The 18,700-nt window shown below is 35.4% G+C and overlaps 1 protein-coding gene across 1 annotated transcript in view; it reads right to left on the reverse strand.

The window, feature by feature from the left end:
- SLC15A5 (solute carrier family 15 member 5) overlaps positions 1-18,700 on the reverse strand; it is an 88,649-nt gene that overhangs the window by 49,553 nt on the left and 20,396 nt on the right. The window contains exons 4-5 of the mRNA XM_054445159.1: positions 5,909-6,129; positions 972-1,158 (exon numbers count right to left, since the gene is read on the reverse strand). Coding sequence (XP_054301134.1) covers positions 972-1,158; positions 5,909-6,129 — 408 coding nt within the window. The remainder of the gene's footprint in view (positions 1-971; positions 1,159-5,908; positions 6,130-18,700) is intronic.

The raw sequence follows: 18,700 nt of genomic DNA on the forward strand, positions 1-18,700 counted from the left end.
ATGATATTACTTAAGAATTTCAAGCTTCCTTTGCTTTCTGTTTATGCTCACCAAACAATTAAATGTGTCACCTGCACATAATGACTCATAATAATAGCTAACATTTATAGAGCTTTTGCTATGTGTCTGGACTACGTTCTGGGCACTGATGTCATCCTGAGTGATTTCAAAAGTTTTACAGAACAAAATGATCCAAAATTTATCTAGGGTATGTCCCTCAATGAAAAAAAAAAAGCAAACTAAAACAAGAAAGTTTCAGTGGCTTTTTCAAACTCACCAGGAGCAGTTCAATGGCAGAGTTCTCTGATTCTTAGATTGAAACTTGTTTTACTGCACCTGCACTGTTCTCTTGTTCCCTGATGGTGTCGAAGGAAGACAGGCAGAGGAGAGTATGATCAGAATGGACTTCCATCCTTCTCTCCCATTTCAATCAGATAAATTTTATTTTATGTCCTATTGATTATGTTCTGAGAATGATATCCTAAACTGTTTCACTTTAAAAAATGATTAAAAGGCATTATTTCTATACCACTTACTATTTGATAAAGTACTGTATTGAAGCTGTAACTTACAATACTAATCCTTAATCAATTTTGTTACCGATTCAGAAATTAAAATGATCTTTTGGAATTAACTATGTTTATTTTTAAAAACATATTTGACATAAACTTAAGGGGTAAGGACTGCCTGACTTTAAGGATAGGTCATTTGTTAGTGCTGGAAATTTCACCATCTCTTTATATCAGGTGTGTCTTCTGAGGAGACATAAACATAAAAGGATGGGAAGAAGATAGGACACATGTCTGGCTAGAGATTTCAGAAGATGGATGTTATCAGTCACAAATTCACCTGTTTTCCAATTTGTCAAAATCTGACACTACTCAGGAGCATATAGCTAGTTCGGATCTTAGCAGAATGTTGTTTTAAAAAAGTTTCAAACGATTCTCATGAAATGGTTAAATTGTACTTACTGATGCACGTTGACAGAAATGATCCAACTCTCTTAGAGGGAAACAGGCAGGTGCCGAAATACTCCAGAAAAGGAGCCAGAATTAGTAATGGTAGGCTGCTGATGGCATTCATTACTGCAATTGGCAGAAGAAATCCATCCAAATTCAGGTTGGAATTCATAGTTTGCAGATAATATCCTGAAGGAATCTGTATTCGAGAGGGAAACATCCATGCATTAAGACAGTTGTTTAACTTTGAAGAAAGCATCGTCCACCAGAGGCCTTCCCTCTTGCACGTACTCTGTGCTGGATGAGCTGGATGTTCCCTAGTTTTTCAAGTTCCCAGTTATGAGCTGATAAAGGGTCTTCATCTGTGGTGGTAGGAGCTCTGTCTAGTCTATTGACAACAGTACTCATTCCTCATGAAAGACTCTATCATCATTTAGTCTCTCTCAATTTTTCTATGAAAAGTAATGATGGCCCCAATTTTGTGCTTAAGATGACACATAAAAAGCCAAATAACTTAAATTCTGTAGATAAGCAAAATGACTTTTCTTCATGAACACTAATAGAAAACCAGTAAAAAATACTAAAGCCGTCTGTTTTTACCCTGATGAAAAAAATGAGGCTAGAATAGATTCTTTAAAAAGCATCTAGTTTGGTGGCAATATAGAAATGACTTTTTCCTAAGAAGAAGGGCCCAATGTGGACACATGTTAATTGCTGTAGGCTGTCTTTGAGGGGGCTATTTAGAGAGGCCTTGTTTCCAATGTGAACTAAGTAACAGAGGGAGGAAAAAAAAAAAACGCTTCTTGTGTCTTTGCCCTCCCTTCAAACTAATTACGTGATGCTAGAATTCCATAAAGGAAATGACATGAAAAAGGTTTGCATGATAAAGTGAAAGATACAACTTTTTTTTTTAAACCCTGTGCTCCACCCCAAATCCTCGCTGTATTGTTAGAATTTCTTCATTTTAAAAATAACCCCAATGCTAACTAAAACTAACACTAATTTGGAGCCTCTTAGTGTATTCCAATCCTCTTGGCAACCAGGTGTGATATCAGAACCAAGGGATGATGTCACATGAAAGAGGTGTCTCTTCACTTTTCTAGTACATGAGCTTTGTTACAGCTTCATCAGCTTCATGATGTTCTTTTTTTTTTTTTTTTTTGAGATGGAGTCTCGCTCTGTCGCCCAGGCTGGAATGCAGTGGTGTGATCTCGGCTCACGGCAAACTCCACCTCCCAGGTTCACGCCATTCTCCTGCCTCAGCCTCCCAAGTAGCTGAGACTACAGGTGCCTGCCACCACGCATGGCTAATTTTTCTGTATTTTTAGTAGAGATGAGATTTCACCGTGTTAGTCGGGATGGTCTCGATCTCCTGACCTCGTGATCTGCCTGCCTCAGCCTCTCAAAGTGCTGGGATTACAGGCGTGAGCCACCGCGCCCGGCCCATCATGATCTTTAGTAGCGCATAGTATTTCTTTAATTCCCAGTGGTACACAAAGCTATTGAGTGTCATAGAAAGTCAACCAAGTCTTCTTGAGGAATGGATCCTCCAAACTCTTATGGTACAAGAGCTGCATTAGGATCCCTGCTTCACCACCATCCTGGAAGAGCAGCCTTGCTCAAATATCCAGATGATAACTTTTCATTTGAAACCTTTGCTAACCCCTTCTATAGACTCAATTGTACAATTCAAGAGGGTATATATGGAGAATCAGTGTTATGTTGTCAGTACAGCTGTTACCAAGTCCACCAATTGTAAAATGAGCCTATTGCCATGTTAACTGCCCAAACACAGGATAAGACCACATTTTCACTGAGATTCTTTCTATAGACAATGTGTCCTGGTGATCATTTATCTTCCAATCTTTAATTTGACCCTTAGCATAGTAAACGAGGATTGTTTCGGCTGAGTACAGATGGCAAGAGTTAAAGGAACATTAGTTAGTTCTGCCATACTTCAATAAAATTATTAAGCACAGATCCCCCATCGGAGGAAAATGAATGATGTGTTTTAACAAAAAGTGCTGGCAGCAGAACAACTCTAAGACTGAAAGGCTCCCAGCACAACTTGGAAGTTTCTGTTACTGATTTCAAATGAGAATTATTGTTAATAGGAATAAAGTTATTATCGGCATGAATCACAGACACAGAAATCTGTTAACTTAATAATGTGGCAAATGTACTATTAATCTTTAGTGAAGCAATATTAATATATTGCCTAATCTTAGAAAAGGCTGCAGTGTCTTGAAAGCTTGAAATCATTTCTGCCTCTGCCTCAAGTTCTAAAATCATTGCCCTGTAAAATTTTAAATACTTTTATTTCATCCAAGCCTGTGAGTATTCAGAAATAATTGCTGTCAATAGAGATTCATTCTCACCTTTGACTGGTCAGTAATGTCAAATGGCAACCTCATCAGCCGTAATATCAACATATTTTAGATGTATGTCTTGCAACTGAAGGTCAATAATGGCTACTAAATTTAAAATATGTATGAAATTCTGTGATGTTTTATTCTTGGTACTTTGATTGCCTTTGTACTGGTGATTATTTCATCTGGGGGCAAAAATCTAATCCCAGCCTATCCTACTGGAAATTCCTCTGCCTCCCTGGTGAAGTATGGTCTAAGCATTTTCTTTGAAGTTTCTAGCATAACATTACTGTATATAATTTTTGAATCTGTGTAGTTTGTATCAGGGATTTTTAACCCAATGCAAGAGTGATATTGAGGATAATAAAGCATGGCCCTTGACACTAATCCTGAGTTGGGATGTTGCTCTGCCACACATTAGCAAGGTGACTGGGAACAAGTTGCAACTTAGTTTCTGAGCCTCAGATTTAGGAGAGTAATAGCCATGTAGCCTTGCTGTGGGGATTAAATTACATACTGTGAAGCCATTTTTAGAAGCTATGGCACATAATAGGTGATCAATAACTATTAGTTTCTGTGCTTTGCAATAAGTTGCACATCTAGATTTGGTGATATGCTTAAAAATTAGCTTATCAAAATTTATTGTAATTTATGTTAAATTAAAAAATATATGACAGTGTGCAAAGAAGGGTCCAACTTCATGGAAAGAAATGTCAGGTGTCATTGCATTATGAAGGTAAGGAACTGGTATTCTGTGCTACTTGCACATAAGCTTTTGAGGTTAGCTATGGGCCATGTAGTAATTTTGTACTGTTTATCAGTTCCTCCAGTCTAAGATGTTTTATTATATTAATGCTTACATATATGGGTAATATTTCTGCTATATTCTGTTTTTGTGCCCACTACTATTGTAGAGTCAAGAGGGAGTTTGAATCTCCTAAATCAGACTAGCTTTCATGCATTATTTAGTCTAGAGGTCAAGAAATTTTCTGTAAAGGGCCAGATAGTAAATATGTCCACATATGGGTTCCGTGGCAATTACTCAACTCTGCTATTTTTGTGCATAAGCAGACATAGATATGACAAAACAAAGAGCATGGCTGTGTTCTGATAAAACTTCATTTATGGACACTAAAATTTAAATTTTATATATTTTTATTTGCTTTTTCTTTTTTTTTTTTTGAGATAGAGTTTCGTTCTTGTTGCCCAGGCTGGAGTACAATGGCATGATCTCTGCTCACTGCAACCTCTGCCTCCCGGGTTCAAGCGATTCTCCAGCCTCAGCCTCCCAAGCAGCTGGGATTACAGGCATGGCCACCACACCTGACTAATTTTGTATTTTTAGTAGAGACGGGGTTTCTCCATTTTGGTAAAGCTGGTTTCGAATTCCCGACCTCAGGTAATCTGCCTGCCTCGGCCTCCCAAAGTGCTGGGATTACAGGTATGAGCCACCACACTGGGCTAAATTTTATATAATTTTCATGTGCCAGAAAATACTATTCTTTTTTTAATTTTTTTCAAACATATAAAAATGTAAAAATCTTCTTAGCTTACAGGATGTACAAAAATAGTGGACTGGATTTGGCCTTCAGATAGTGGATGGCTAACCCCTGGTTTAGAGGGGCAGGCACTGTACTGAGAGGCAGAGGACAGATTCCGCCTTCCCTTACACTACTATTAACTGTGACCTACGGCGCCTCACCTCTACCAAAAGAAAGTCACTTAATTTTTCTGAGCCTAAGGTTCCTGTTTAACAAATAAAGTAGTTTATGAAGTTAATCTCTAAATTTTGTTGCAGCTCTATTATTCTGTGATTTCTAAATGTAACTCATTCATGAGTCTTCTAAATTCCAAGTTGGGAGTTAGCAATGATTCATTCATGAGTCTTCTAAATTCCAAGTTGGGAGTTAGCAATGAACAAAGTCCCAGATTTGTTCAAAGACTTTTGTAATCATTTATTTTTCTCAGTAAATAAGTTAGTCTTTAACTCTAACCACATTAAAAAAAAATTTTAAATCACATATATCTATAAAACGTACTTTGGACTTAGTATTTTCCCTTGATTTTCTCACAGCACAGGAATGAATTCCCCAAGGAATTAATAGAGTGGGTGGGGAGAGAATCACTTGCTCATTAGTACTTATATTTAAGAGTACAGTGGAGGTGGTACTCAAATCAGTCAATTTAGCTACTTGTTAGTACCACTTTCTAAAGGTTTAATGAGGGAGGAAGGCAAAACCTTTGGCTAAAGGGAAGTTTGGTAATTGCCTACAGATCTGATATGTTCGTGCACTGCTCTTACGCCTTACGACTATGCACTCTGAAGTACTGTCTGCACCTACTGACAGACATTTATAGCTCCACAAAAGAAACACATCCCACGGTCTCCTCAGGTATGCGTCTGCCTGACCCCGCTTAGCTCTGGAAATCAGAGCCTTTAATGATGAGAAGCTTCTATGGGATAACTGCCTGCCAACGTATATGGAAAGCGCTCGTTGGGGAGAAAATTCACCTTGACTTGCACTGTTGACATGCAGTCACTTTCCTGTTGTTGGGGTAGTGCTCATCGCCTGTCCTTACCTGCATAATGCACATTCTGTATAGGAGCTGAAAAATGAAGAGAGGGAGAAGGGTGAGGAAAAATATTGTGTCTTCTGCATGGAGCTCTCTGTAGCAGCCACCATTTTTTTCTTTGGCATGGTCTAACTGGCTTGTCACGTCTCTGCCAAGATGGCAGTACTGCAGGTGGCATGTTTTCAGTGCACTAACCAACACCCCAACGCTTGTCAGGACAGAATAACCTGCAAGTAAGTGGAGATATTATGTATTAATATAGGAATTGTTCTCCAGTTTTTCAAGATGCCGATCAGAAAGATAACGATTCAAGGATTCAGGGCAGTGAAGTGAGAAAGTTTTTAGCACCCAAGGGGTTGGACTCAAAGGACCACGCATCTGACAGTGATTCTGGCATCCTGATGACCAGCCCATGGTGGCACCTAGCAGTTGATGTCCAAAGTGTAAAAGGTAAGATCAATGAAAACATATTAAAAGGGAAAGAAAGGTGACAAAATAATATGCCAAAGTTAAGGACTTCAGAATCTCTCAGAAGTCTCTAACTTTAATGCATTAATGAATACAATAAACTGAACTTTCTTTAACATCCTTAACACAAAGAACTAGTACTATTTTTTCATATTTTTTCATCCTCATTTTACTTGGCAGGTAGAGGATGGCTTCTTATTGTGACATGGAGATGAAGGGAAATGTAATCTCTGCTTTGACTTTATCCTTGGATTTAGAAATAAGGTTAGACTATGAACTCTCTAAATGATTTTGTGCATGTTGATAGTGTCATTAAGAGTTCAGATTAGATTAGTTGGCTTTTGACTTTTCCAGTAGTTTCTTCTAGGTTTGCATGGCTGTTGCTGTACGATCAGAAGTGCTTTATTGCTTCAGATGGCAGCAGTCACTTACTGCTAGTGATTTGCAACCTCATTGTTGCTTCTTTTATGATCTTTCAGTTCCTACCTTTTCTTTGACTCCATTAGGGTTTCCTGATACAATGACAGATAAGAGACCCCCGTTTAGGCAGCAGTTCAGCTGTGCTATCATGATGGTTACAATTTTTCATAGCACTCCCTTTGACCAGATAAATCCCCCCAGAAATTATGTAGACACCAAACTACTGTTGCCGGGTAAATGCCATAATAGATGTGAAAATGTTTGTGTTTCTCCAAAGAAGGCTGCTATAGAAACTCAAAGTATAGTTTGAAAGTCATTTTGATTGTGTTCAAGTTTCCTATAATAAAATTCTATATAAAATGCATTCTAATGAAATTCATTTATATGCCACAGAGTCTTGGTTTTTATATTTAAATAAAGAATATGTATTAATATATTTTATAGCTATAAAATGGTTATATTGATTTGATCTGGTCTTTTCTTCAAGAAGTGTAATAGACCCATTATGTCAGCCTTTGATTAATTGAGGAAGCTGGGGGCCTGGTAATTGAATATGGAGCCTTTCACCTCTAAGTCACTGAATCAAATCCAGCCCAAATTGGTAGTGACCAAGAATGATTACAGCTGTGGCTCTTTGGTGGCCTTTGTGAAGTATGTTTAGTTCATCTGGGAGTATGTTGGAGTACTTGCTAACAGGAGATAGGCTTATATCTATGGTCACTTTTGCCTCTTCTTTGTCACTGTTACCTGAAGTAGATGAAGGCCCAGGTACTGGTAAGGCCAAGAAGACAGAAGCCCCTGTGAGAGGCCAAGATTTGTTTCTCTTAAGAAAGAAGTAATAGGGACTGCTCTTTATTATTAGAGAATGAACTGCTCTATTATGAGACTTTTCTAGCTATTTCAATTAGTTTACTTAAGGTTTAAGTAAGATGAGAACTGAGAATGTGTTGATGAACAGTCTGGAGACTGAATTTGAACAAGCCTGGGCTGGGTGGCTTAACTTCCTGACATTTCCTTACAATCTTGTCTCTATTACTCATCAACCTGTTCTCTGCTAAACTCTTGCAAAGTGGTGCTGTGTAGATAGTAGAGTTATTATGAACACTGATCCAAATTACTTTATGCTTTCAGATAGGTTTTATTATTAAATGATAAGTACTTGCAGGATGAAAGATTATTTCCAAAGATATTTTCCCCAGTTTCCCCCCAATTTTTAAAATTCAGGTATTTGTATTAAATATAATATATTTTAAACTCACCAACCCTTTTTTTTGTATAAACAATCACTATTTGTTGCAAGATAAACTTGGATCTGCTTCTAATACATGATAAATTGATACCTGCAATCTTATTAAACAATTAAATATTGCCATCATTTTATTTCTAATGAGAGGTAGTGGTAGTTCAGATTAGTGCTTCTCAACCTGTGTTAAAAATGAGTTTTTAAAAAAATTTCTCAACTATCATGGTCAATTCATTTGTGAAATCCAATAAAAATGAAATATCTAAACATAAAATAAAGACATAGAAAATATAAGCCCTGATATTTTTATTATTAGATTCAACAGACATAAGATGTCACTGTCCATAAATATTTCTATATGTTTTCTCTTAGTGTCTGTGTTTATTTTGTTGCATACTGGCAACAAACAGTTCAGAGACCAGCACTGCTCCATGGACCATGCTTTGTGTAGCACTGACTTCAGTTGAATATGTACTTTGAAAAATGAACTTGTTTAAACAAATAAAATTGTATCAGATATAGTGATATGAAGCAACAAAAACAAAATGGTCAAGAAACAAGAAATGATAATATAGGAATGAGGTCTAAAACTCTAGCTAACATGGCAAGGGCATATAATTGATGCCAAATAAATGTCATTACAATCATTGATTTATTCCATATATTTACTGAGAATCTACTAGGAGTCAGGAAAATGTTTTGGACCCTGAAAATATAGCAGTGAACAGTACCTACAAACTCCTGATTCTTCTTTGTGGTGGGGGAGACCCTAAAAGCAGGAAAATACTAGGCAAGTTCTATGATGAAAACACAGTGGGCTGATACGATAGAGACCCATTGTGGGGTAGAGGAGACCTCCTAGAGAGTTGACATATGAACTGAGGATTAAATGACTAGAAATAGGCAAAGAGACCTAGGAAACATATGCCAGGCTTATCATGAAGTAGAAATTAGCCAGGAGGGGTTCAGAAATCATAAAGGCCATTAAGGCAGGAGCTCAGTTAGAGGGAAGATTGCGGGGAGATGAGGTCTAGGAGGTTGTCAGGGGGGTCCGATCATATAGGTCAAAGTAAGGAACTTGACGTTTATCTACAATATTATAGAAAACCATTAAGAAGTTTTAAGTAGACTAGGGAGGTCTTATGATGTATATTTTCAAATAGTTACCCTGGAACCCTGGTAGCTGCATGGATAATGAATTTTAGGGACCTGGGGAACAGGCAAGAGACAGTGGTGACCCAGACTAGTACGGTAGTAGCCATGAAGAGATATGAAGAGAATGGGATGGTTTTTGAACAATCAATAAAATTTTCTGATGTGGGAAAGGGGTGAAGAAGTGAGAAAATTTGAAGATGTCTACACTTTTCCCCTTAAACAACTGGGTGTTGGTGACTTTATTGAGAGGGAGAAAACAAGAAGCCAGTCTGTAGTTAGCTGAATCAGGAGTTGTGTTTTGTTCAAATTAAGTTTGAGGAATTATTAGATAACCAAGTCAACATGTCAAATAGCAAGTAGAATATATGCTTTCCAAGGTCAGGAGAGAGGTCAATATAACACTGAGTGTTTGGTGTATTAGATGGCATTAAAAGCCATGAGTCCAGAGATTAGTTAAGGAAAGAGGGCAGGAAGAGAAGATTCAGGGTCCCTGGAATGACTCCTAGGGCTGCACATCAGTTAGGAAATTATCACAGGAGAAAGGTTGGTTAAGGAGACTGAGAAGAGGTAGACAATGTGCTAGATGAGTTGTAAGAGGGAAAGAAAGTGGTGAAGTAATAAACCTAAGTCAATCAACTGGGCTGAGAGAGACCCAGTAAGTCAGCAAGAGAGTCCAAGAAAAGGAACTATACAATAATCTGTCTACCCAAAGGGAGTGGCCCTTGTCCCATGAAACTGTAGTTACCACTGAATGTTAGGATGGATACCTGTTGAAAACATTTACATCTAAACATCATACCACTTCCTTGGATTAATCCATTAGACTTAATAGAAAACTCACGCCTTCTATGCAAATAATTTTCGGTGTCATGTAGGCTGAGCCTTTAAAAAAGTCCATTATCATTACAGTTCTCAAATTGATTTTCTGTACCAGGAGCAGAAATGGGAAGTTGACGAAAATACTGAAATGAAAAATTCAACTGAGACTTCAAGCTCTGGTTTAAATGTGCATGGCAAACACACCAGGCGTGCACATTTTAAAATAAAACAGATGAGCTATTTTAAGTGTTTTATTGCAAAACTTAAAGATTGTAGTTATTACTACTTTTTTAAAAAAACTTTTAGAAAGCAGTTTTCCTATTCTTCGTACCTTTAAGTCCTTGGCTGTAATGTTCTACTCTTCTGACCTTGATCTAATCATGAATATCTATGCTACTTAATTATAATTTAAAAAAAGCCTACATTGCACTCTAGATGGTAGATGCACATTTTTTCTTCTTTGGTCACCTGCCAGTTCTCAAAATTATAGCAGTGGGAAGAAATGCAAATGAATGCCGTGCTTGACAGCTAAACATAATGAAATGCATGGTCCACATTTGAAAAGTTACCTTAAAATAAAAGGTAGCATATAAAAAAATCATTTCTTTAAGGTCACCTATGGCTTTGAATTACAGCTTTGAGGAATTTCCAATTTAGTCATCAGAAAAAGAAGCCAAAGTAAGGATTATATACTTCACTAAAGGAAAGACAGAGTTTTACTTCATCATAGTTGGGTGAGCTTAGAAATAGTAAACAAAACAAGCAAAACAAAGCACAATCCTCAGATATTCATTTTATAGAGGCTTGTGTAAAGTCAGGCACTCGAGAACATTTTCTATGCTAATTGTTGCTGTAGCTAATAAAGTTTTATCTTGTTAACATCCAAAAACAGGTTACCTTATCACATGTTAAAATATGTAATATATGGACTGCAATAGGCTGGCAGTAAACTGAGTTGATTACATAGATCTGTATTAGTTGAAAGAGAATTGTATTTCTTGATTCAGATGAATATATATTCAAATAGTAGATTAAGAAGCAAATGAATGGATGCTGAACAGTTATTTAGAAACTTTGAATCCAAAAATAGTATATATGAATATATGTATACATATGTGTGCATATGTGTGTGTATATTCACAAAACCCCAAATTATTTGATAATTAGACACTTGAGAAAGTGCCAAAGTGGTTTTTAGGAAAAATCATATACTTTACATTTTCTTCTTTTTTTGCTATTGGGGACTTTTTGCATATTGACCCCATTCTATAGACTACCAGGAGGACATGTACTGCTAAGTGTGGTCCACAGGCTGCAGCGCTCTCAGAAACAGGGCAGAGGCTTCTGTGTATAATATTTTCAGTGCTTCACTGCCTCAGTATGTGGTGTAATAGAATGAGCTCCAGCCTAAGAAAAATAAGGCTTGGGTTGTGGTTCCACTTCAGCTCTTTTCTGTGACGTCTTGAGTGAGTCATTTAATTATGTCTCAGTTTCTGTGCTCAGCTTAACAATAACAAACACTGATTGAACACTTACCATATTCAAGTATTTATAAGACACAGGAATTTCTAATTGTGTTTATAAATAGAAATTTCAACATATGTGGTAAATAAAATGGTAAAGATGTGTTCAGAGTGCTACAGGAGCAGAGGCAAAGCATCCAGAGTCTAGCCTGCAAAAGGTGCCCTTCCCACCTACATTGTAGGTATATGATAAAAATAAAATAACATTGGTGAATGTGCTTCATTTTTAAAAATGTAACTCATTGCATTACTATTGGTAGTAGCTGTATAGAGAAATAGCAGGAAAAGAAAAATATGTTATGAATTAAGGTCTGAGTTAAACAAGATGAATAGAGAGACTTAACAATGGAACAGAATAGAAACTCCAGAAGTGCAAGCGAAAGTACGCAATGAAGATGGCATCCAAAATCAGTTTGAAAAACAGACTTTTTAATAAGTAAGGTTAGGATAAGTTGGTAATAGTATGAAAAAAAGATACAGTTGGGTTTATTCTTAAAAGATATTCTAATATAATTTATGAAGGGGTCAGAGAGGTAAAGAAAAGAGGCAATAAAATGAATACGAAAAGAAAATGTGGATTAATTATTTCATAACCTGAAAGTGAGTAAAACTTTTGACCATGACTCAAAATTTAGAAGCAATAAGGGAGAATATTGATGAATTTTATTACAAACATAAACCCCAATGAAAGACAAAACAAACACGTGGAAAAACCTGTGCATAAAAAATAACACAAGAAGTAAGTTAAAAATATGTATGATAAATAGGGAATAATATTTGCAGCTTTTGTCATGGACAAAGTGTTAACACTCCCAAAATATAATGCTCTAAAAAATGACGAGAAATGAACAACAGAACAACCTACTTTTAACAAATAGGACAAAGAAGCAATCACAAGGGAATTTAGAAAATATCTGGACACAGATTAAAACAAAAACACACTATACCAAAACTTATGAGATGCAGCAAGAGTGGTAAATACTAAGAGGAAAGTTTATAATGGCAAATGTTTACATTAATAAAGAAGAATGATCTCAAATCAATAACTTAACCTTATACCTCAAGGAACTAGAGAAAGAAGAACAAACAACACAAAGTCAGAAGAAAGAAGGAAATAATAAAGATTAGAGCAGAGATAAACAAAATAGAGAATGGAAAACAATAGAAAAAACTCAATGAAAGCATGTTGATTTTTGGAAAGATTTTAAAAATTAACAAACCCTTATCTAGACTAAGAAAAATAGAGGAAAGACTCAAATAATTAAAATTAAAAATTAAAGGAGACATTACAAATGATGTCACAGAAATAAAAAGGATTATAGAGGAACAATTATACACCAACAAATTATATAACCTAGAAGAAATGGATAGCTTTCTATAAACATACAACCTACTAAGACTGAATCATGACAAAATAAAAATCTGAAAAGACCTAAAACTAGTGAAAAGACTTAAACAGTAATCAAAAACCCCCTAACAAAGAAAAGCCCAAGACCAGATGGATCCACTGGAGAATTCTACCAAACATTTAAAGAAGAATTAACACCTGTTTTTCTTGAACTCTTGCAAAGACTCTAAAAAGAGAAAACATTCCCAACTATTCTGAGGCCAGCATTACTTTGATACCAAAACCAGGCAAAGACATAACAAGAAAAGAAAAGTACAGACCAATAGTTCTGATGAATATTGATATAAAATAGAAACAAACCAAGTTCAATAGCACATTAAATGGATCATAGACCACAGACAAGTGGAATTTATACCTGGAATTCAAAAATAGTTCAACATACAAAAATCAATCAATGTAATACATCACATTAACAAAATGAAGGACAAAAACCACATGATCATCTCAATGGATGCAGGAAAAACATTTGACAAAATTCAACACCCTTTCATGATAAAAACATTAGACAAACTAAGAATAGCAGGAAACTACCTTAACATAATAAAAGTCATATATGAATATCCCACAGCTGACATCATACTCAATGGGAAAGACTGAATGCTTTTCCTCTAAGATTAGGAACAAGGCAAAGATGCCCACTCTTGCTACTATAATTGAACATAGTGCTGGAAGTTTCAGACAGAGAAATAACAAGAGAAAAAGAACTAAAAAGCATACAAATCAGAATAGAAGAAGGAAAAGCGCCTCTGTTCACAGATGGCATAATCTTTTATGTACCAAACACTAAGAATTCGACACAAAAGTCATTGGAATTAATAAAGGAATTCAGCAGTTTCAGAATACAAGATCAGCACTCAAAAATCAGTTGCATTTCTATAATTAACGATGACTGATCTGAAAGTAAATTAAGGAAACATTCCCATATACTGTAGCATTGAAAAGATAAATACTTAGAAATAAACTTAACCAAGAAGGTGAAAAACTTGTATAGTGGAAACTATAAAACTTTACTAAAAAAAATTGAAGAATATACAAATAAATGGAAAGATATCCTGTGCTTGTGAATTGGAAGACTTAATATTGTTAAAATGTCCATACTAGCCAAAGTGATCTATAGATTCAATGCAATCCCTGTCAAAATCTCAATAGCATTTTTGCAGAAATAGAAAAAAATTCCTGAAATTCATATGGAATATTAATAGTGAAAACAAACTTGAAAAAGAAAATTGAAGTTGGATGTCCCACACTTCTTGATTTTAAAACATACTACAAAGTAACAGCAATTAAGAGTACAAGGTTCTGATATGAAGATAGATATATAGACCAATGGAACAGAGTAGAGAACCCAGAAATACACCCTTGCATATGTTGGCGAATAATTTTCATCAGGGGTGCCAAGACTACATAAGGGGGAAAGGACAGTCTCTTCAACAAATAGGGCGGGGAAAATCGGATATCTACGTGCAAAAGAATGAAGTTGGATCCTTGTTTTAGACCATATACAAAAATTAACTCAAAATAAATTGAAGACCTAAAAGTAAGACCTAAAACTATTAAACTCCTACAGGAAGAAACTATAGGGCAACAGCTTCAGAAGATTGGATTTAGCAATGATTTCTTGGACATGACAATAAAACACAGGCAACAAAAAAAATTAAAAATAGACAAATGGGATGACATCAAACATGAAAACTTCTGCATTTCAAAGAAAACAATCCACAGAGTGAAAAGGCAACATATGGAATGGGGGAAAATAATTGCAAAACATATGTCTGATATGGGGCTAATATCCAGAATATATAATGAATTTCTACAACTTAATAAAAATCCCCCCAACCTCAAATAACCTGTTTAAAAAATGACCAAAGGACTTGAATAGACATTTCTTCAAAGAAGATTTACAGATGGCCAATACACACTTGAAAAGATGCTCAACATCACTAATTACTAGGGAAATGCAAATCAAAACCATAATGAGGCTGGGTGTCGTGGCTCACACCTCTAATCCTAGCACTTTGGGAGGATGAGGTGGGAAAATCCTTTGAGCTCAGGAGTTTGAGACCAGCCTAGGGAACATAGGGAGACCCTGTCTTTGAAATAATAATAAGAAGAAGATATCACTTCATAGCCATCATTCAAGGTGGGCAGTATTAAAAGATCAGAAAAATACTGCATTGACAAGGATGTGGAGAAATTGTGGGTAACCCTTGTGCACTGTTGGTGGAAATGTAAAATGGTGCAGCCATTATGGAAAGCAGTAAAAAGAGTTCTCAAAAACTTTAAAGTAGAATTACTACTATATGATTCAGCAATCCCACTTCTGAGTATATATCCATAAGAATTCAAAGTGAGATTCTGAGAAAATATTTACATACCCACATTCATCTCAGCATTATTTATATTTGCCAAGAGCTAGACGCATCCCACATATCCACTGTTAGACAAGTGAATAAAGAAAATGTGGTATATACATACAATGGAATGTTATGTGGTATTAATATCCTAATATTCTCAAGGTATATCCATGTTGTAGCATGTGACAGGATGCTACAACATGGATAAACCTTGAGGATATTAGGCTAAGTGAGTAGTCATAAAAGGATAAAGACCCTGTCTTTGAAATAATAATAATATGATTCCACTCATATGAAGTATCTAAAGCAGTCAAAAAATAGAAACAGAAAGTAGAAAGGCATTTACCAAGGGCTAGGAGGAGTGGGGAGGAGGAATTAGTGTTTAGTGGGTATACGGCTTTAGTGTTGCAGCAAGATGAAAAAGTTCTAGAAATCCATTGCATAACAATATGAATATACTTAACACTACTGAACTGTACACTTAAAATGATTAAGATGGTTTATTTCACTTAATACAGTGTCTTCCAGTTCTACTCGTGTTGCTGCAAATGACAGGATTTCATTCCTTTTTATGGCTGAATAGTATTCCATTGTGTATAGATACCACATTTTCCTTATTCATTCATTTGTTGTTGGATGCCTAGACTGATTCCATATCTCAGCTACTGTGAGTAGTGCTGCAATAAATATGTGGGTGAAAATGTCTCTGATGTATTGATTTTCCTTTGGATAAATGAATGAAACTGCAAGACATTATGTTAAGTGAAATAAGCCAAGAGAAAGTTAAACATTGCATGTTCTCATTTACATGTGGAAGCCAGAAAAAGCTGATCTCAAAGAAGTAAAACGTAGAACAGAGGATATTAGAGGCTGGGAAGCATAGGGGAAAGGGAGAGATTTATTAAGTGACACAAAATTATAGCTAGGTAGGAGGAATACATATTAGTGTTCTATACCACTGTAGGATGACTATAGTTAACAATAAAATATTATGTAGTTTTAGATAGCTAGAAGAAGGATATTGAATTTTCCCAACACAAAGAAATGATGTTTGAGATGATGGATCTGCCAATTACCCTGATGTGATTAGTATACATTATAGGTATTGAAACATCACTATGTACCTCATAAATATGTACAATTATTATTATCAGTTAAAAGCTACAGTAAATAGTCCTGATAGCTGAATGCCTGAGCTGAAAATTACATGTTCATCTTATACACTCAGAAAAAAAAGATAAAGATGGTAAATTTTATATTATGTGTTTTTTTTACCACAATAAATACCACAACCCTATAGAAAAGTTGAACTAGAGACATGAACAGGTAATTCACTGAAAAAGAAATTCAAAATGCTCTAAGGCAATGAAAAGATGCTCACCTCTTCTCAAAATAAGAAAAATGCAAATTTAAACCACAGCAAGATACCATTTTCCACCCTCAAATTGGCAAAAATCCCAAAGTTTGACAATATACTTTGTTTGAGAGGCTGTGGGGAAAAAGGCATTCTTGTACATTTTTGGTAGAAATACAAAATAGTGCCACAACCACTATAGAAAGGAATTTGGCAACATATAGAAAAATTATATATGGACTTACTTTTGATTTGGCAATATTACTTCTAGGAATCTATCCTAAAGATATACTGGCAAAAAAGAAAAGCAAAGAGAAACATGCACCAAGCTATTTGTTAGAATCTACTTAATATGGCAAATGTAAAAAAACAACCCAAATGTCTATCCATATGGGACTGGTAAAATAAATGATAGTTTGTTACACGATGAATATACAATTATAAAACGATCCCTAAACTATACTAAGTAAAAAAAAAAGCAAGTGAGAAAAGTGTGTATTATATGTTATTTCTTACATCAAAAGGGCAGACAATATATATGCCTACATGCACCCACACATAGTTTAATATTTGCATTTATTTAAAAAAATGGAAGGATAATCCATAAAACAAAGGAAGCAATGAAAACCAGCAAGAGGCTTATCTGAACGACTAAGGTACCAACATGAAGGGGACTTCACTGTCCAAATACGGAAACAAATTTGAGAATCACTAGCTGTAGTAGATTGAAATACATAAAAAACGCTTAAGAGCATAAATTCGTAATCATAGTTTTTTTTTAAAAGAAATCCTAATTGTAATAGCAGAATGTTGAAATTCAACTCAATAATTTGCAAATCTGTAGATAGAAGGAAATAATTAAATGTTTATCTTCTTTTTATTACATATACTATACCTCAATGTAACTAACTGATGAGGAGATACTTGTCTTTATGAAACTGTTTCAGCTAGTAAAACAGGAGGAAATATAGAATATAATCACCTTGCAATCCTCAATAAAATATTGGATTTGGGCAAAAATCATCAATGAATGCTAACTCTCCGAAAACAGACATTATGCCTCTTAATTAAAGTACATAATGCCACCTATGAAGAAATTTGACCAAAATAAAATCTGAATCTGCAAGTATCTAGGTCTATTAGAAGATTTACAGGAAATACAGGGAAAGCACTATGCGGATGCAATTCACAAAATCCTGACTATGGGAAATGCTCTAAGAAATGTTAAGATTTCTTTTAAAAAAATAATAAATTAGGGGCCGGGCGCAGTGGCTCACGCCTGTAATCCCAGCACTTTGGGAGGCTGAGGTGGGCGGATCACGAGGTCAAGAGATCGAGACCATCCTGGCTAACACGAGGAAACCCCCTCTCTACTAAAAATACAAAAAATTAGCTGGGCGTGGTGGCGGGCGCCTGTAGTCCCAGCTACTCGGGAGGCTGAGGCAGGAGAATGGCGTGAACCCGGGAGTCAGAGCTTGCAGTGAGCCGAGATCGTGCCACTGCACTCCAGCCTGGATGACAGAGAGAGGCTCCGTCTCAAAAAAAAAAATAAAATAAAATAAATAAATAAATAAAAATAATAATAATAATAATAATAATAAATTAAATAGAGACAGAGATGCATGGGGAATATAGATAGATAGATAGATAGATAGATAGATAGATAGATAGATAGATAGTTTCTGGACATATCTGGCATTTGGAATGTTTAAACCTTTTTTGGATTTGATTTGAACAAACTATAAAACAAAAAAATACAAATTTCAAAAAGGAAACAATCAGGGAGATTTTAACAGTGACTAGATATTTGATGGTATGAAGAAATTTTCTTCCTCCACAAACACATATGTGGGTGTGTGTGACAGAGAGAGAGAGATTGATAATGACATTGTGGTTATGTTTTTCAAATGGAATTTAACTTTTATGTATGCATACACCTACATAATATATTACATATAAATAAATATAACAAAATACAAGAATAAGAAATGCTATAATATTTAGTTTTTGCTTGAAAATTACCCAGGTGAGAAGAAGAAAAAGTGAGTGAAGAT

Source organism: Pongo pygmaeus, chromosome 10 (assembly GCF_028885625.2).
Source record: "Pongo pygmaeus isolate AG05252 chromosome 10, NHGRI_mPonPyg2-v2.0_pri, whole genome shotgun sequence".
In the NCBI taxonomy this organism is placed as follows: Eukaryota; Metazoa; Chordata; class Mammalia; order Primates; family Hominidae; genus Pongo; species Pongo pygmaeus.